At 35.5% G+C, this 3260-nt stretch overlaps 1 protein-coding gene across 2 annotated transcripts in view; it reads left to right on the forward strand.

Annotated features, from left to right (window-relative positions):
- Positions 1-1765: 1765 nt before the first annotated feature.
- LOC111704989 (glutathione synthetase) overlaps positions 1766-3260 on the forward strand; it is a 10314-nt gene continuing 8819 nt past the window's right edge. The window contains exons 1-3 of one of the 2 annotated variants that reach the window (XM_023477401.1): positions 1766-1900; positions 2050-2192; positions 2999-3118. In XM_023477401.1, the coding sequence (XP_023333169.1) occupies positions 1801-1900; positions 2050-2192; positions 2999-3118 (363 nt within the window). In that variant the 5' untranslated portion in view covers positions 1766-1800. The remainder of the gene's footprint in view (positions 1901-2049; positions 2193-2998; positions 3119-3260) is intronic. The other variant, XM_023477402.1, reaches the window with a different exon arrangement.

The raw sequence follows: 3260 nt of genomic DNA on the forward strand, positions 1-3260 counted from the left end.
AATAAATTTGCTGAAAAATAAATGGTCATGTACAAAATTGATAGGAGGGGGGGGGGGGTCCAAAAATCGTTCTCTAGGAATATACCCAATTCTCTTTTGTTTTTTGATTATCCTGTTGTTCAGTTAATTGTTTGTTATTAACTTATAGAATATCCTATCATCTATATAAATCATGTTTATAAAGCTTCAAATATAAATATGAAATACAAAATCCAAAAGTACAAAGTCCAAAAATCGTTCACTAGGACAGTCCCGAGAATTGGACAGTGGTAAATGGTGCACCATCAACCACGAAATTTATTTTAATTATGAAGAACTGAACACCCCGTACAAAATTTGGTTTTATGAGTTCTTTTGAATCTGTAAAAGTCGTCTTCGTTATTTTTTTCCTTATCCCATTATTAAAAGTTACTAAGTTATAAAACACATAATAGGAGACCTTTTAAAGGAAAATTTTGTTTCTCTTGCTAAAATGTTAAGTAAATATAAGTTATTTTTCTGTTAAAAGGGTTTTGAGTAGATGCCAGCANATCTTAATATTTATCTATCTATCTTCAATCTACATCTCACCCCAACTCTTCCCTCAACCTTATTTCCTTTAACCTGCCCCCCCCCCCAACCCTCTACTCCGCCCCATAATATGAGCTCAATAGTATCGGCCACCCTTCTATAGTCCCCCTCCCCTTTAATCCTTCCTCCCCCTTTTCTAACAACCCTCCCCCCTCCCCTTACCTCCCCTCCTATAATAATGATCGCCCTACTAACCAGCATCGTAATGCATGTATACTCAATACACTTTCCATGATACACACTATTATATAATTATACTCATATATAGGAGGGGGGGGGGAGCCGATTATTCCTTGGCACTTTGTGTAACTCCAGCGCCAAGACAAAATTCTCGAAATTGACTATCTCTAGATGAATTCTAATAAATTCCAATGATTATTAAATATCTCTTCTGCTCCCGGACGTTGAGATTTTTTAAATTTTATTTAGTGTTTATTAGATCTATGCAATTTAAAAAAAAAGTTTGAACAAGAGCAGTCTTTGGCGGGGTTGGAACAGGCTTTCGCGGGGTTGGAACAGGCTTCTGCGGGGGTCGAACAGGGTTCTGCAAACTACCTGTGTTCGAACAGGCAATTGCGGGGTTCATGGCCGCATGGCCCCCCCTCCCTCTTGCAACCTTATTTTTATAAGCAAAACTTGCAGAAGAAAGCTTATTAGAAAGCTATAAAAAATCAGCTGACAATTCTTGGTTGTGAAGTGTAAACCCAGAATTTATTGTTATCTATCAGAAACTCCCTCATTGATGGGAAATTTCATCAGTTTTTATTCAAGTTTATAAATTGTGGATCAGTCCTCTTATCAATAATCACGAGATTTTAACTATTTTTTGATATGCAATTTATATTTGTAATTGATTTTTTTCAGGAATAGGAATTAGATTTAGATAATGTTCAAAAATCCTTTACCCAATTTATTATTTGGAGTCGTGTCTTTGTAAAAATAGTGTTTACTAAATGTTGTCTGTTTACAATAAAACTAGTTCTCGAGAAGTCCTACGTCACAGTCGAATGTAAACAACCAGGGGCGTATTCAGGAATTTGTAGAGGGGCGGGTGCTTACATTTTAATTTCTGTCCAGGGGAGGGAGGCTCAGCACCTGTTGGGCCCCCTGGAAATCATCGATTTCACAGATAAAGGGAGGCTGAGCCCCCATAGCCCCCCCATGAATACACCTCTGCAAACTACTCCTATCCTCTCAGTTCTATATCTCAACTCTGTAAAATTAGAAAAAATGGGTGAGACGGATCTGTATCCATGTGTACCCCTGGAGATGTCAGCTGACCGGCTTGATGACCTGGTGGACAAAGCTAAAACCTACGCCCTCATGCATGGTAATTATTTCAGCTTTTCATTTGTTAAAGGTGGAGTTTAATTTTTTTATGGAGATTTGAATTTTGCTTTTTTTAATGGAGATTTAAATTTTTAAATTTTGAATAAAAATAGATTTTTTTTAAAAAATATATAAGAAATAATTTTTAAGGGATCTGTATGCGAAGAAAGGATGCTTTTGATACAGATGCTCTCCACTTTGCACCCTTTGTTCTCTTCCCTTCTCCTTTCCCGAGAAAGGAATTTAATAAGGCCATCGAAATACAAACAATTCTCAATGAGCTTATGCACAAAGTAAGTAATTCTCTAAATTGGTATTTTTTTTTTAATTTCTAATTTCGTTTGAAAGTTGAGCACAGAGAACTTTGCATGTTCTTTGTGCGTATATGAAATATGTCCTTTACAGATTTCTTTCTTAATACTTGATACTTAATGTGAGAGAATTTAATATTTTTTTTGTGGTATTATTTTTGTTTCTTCTTCATGAACTGAAGTCATTATTTTAACTGTCTCTCAATCTTGAGAGTGGCATAACAGCTTCACAATGGAGCCCCTTAAAACTTTAATGTTCATTTTTCTTTCCTCTATTGTCACTAGCTTAAATCCGCAAGTCTTATAAAAAAAATATTAAAGAATATTCAAGATTCCGAAGGAAAAGATATATATATATATATATCATTCATCCTTGATCATACAAAGGTTCAATGTTGTGAATTGGTAATATTACTAGCACTGTAAATGCAGGGTTACTTGAAATTACATCTTAAGTACAAAACTGAAACATTTTACAATATATCTTTTTGAATCTATGTATATAAAGTTGTAATCTCTGTTTGTCTGTTTGTTTGTACGATCATTACACAGGAACCCCTAGACCGATTTGCCTCAAACTTTGAGGTTTTGAGATTTTAAGTTGAGAAGGGCGACTTTTATGAGGAAAAATAGTTAAAAGCGTTATTTACAACCAAGTGCAGGTAAACGGCGTGAGTAACTATTAGTAACCTGTGCAGCGTTGGGTGCCCACTGCCCAACCTAGTATTTAATAAACGTCTTCAAAGTAATTTTACTTTAAAATAAATTCATTTGATGCAATGTAACAGGTTGCCCATGATGATGATTTCTTGAGAGAATCCTTGAAGAACACAATCCAAGTGGATGATTTTACAGGACGACTGTTCCAGCTTTATGATAAAGTTCAGAAGCATGGTGGCTCAGCTCAGGTATATCATAAGGTTACATTGCTATTCTCTTCCAACCCCTAGTTTGTCTTGGTAATTTTCTGCTGAAAAATGTAGAAAGAGATATTAAACTGATGGTGCAGAGTATTTTCCTATTTTGTTAATGTGGACCCCCCCCCCCCCC

This window comes from Eurytemora carolleeae, unplaced genomic scaffold, assembly GCF_000591075.1.
Source record: "Eurytemora carolleeae unplaced genomic scaffold, Eaff_2.0 scaffold605, whole genome shotgun sequence".
NCBI lineage: Eukaryota > Metazoa > Arthropoda > Copepoda > Calanoida > Temoridae > Eurytemora > Eurytemora carolleeae.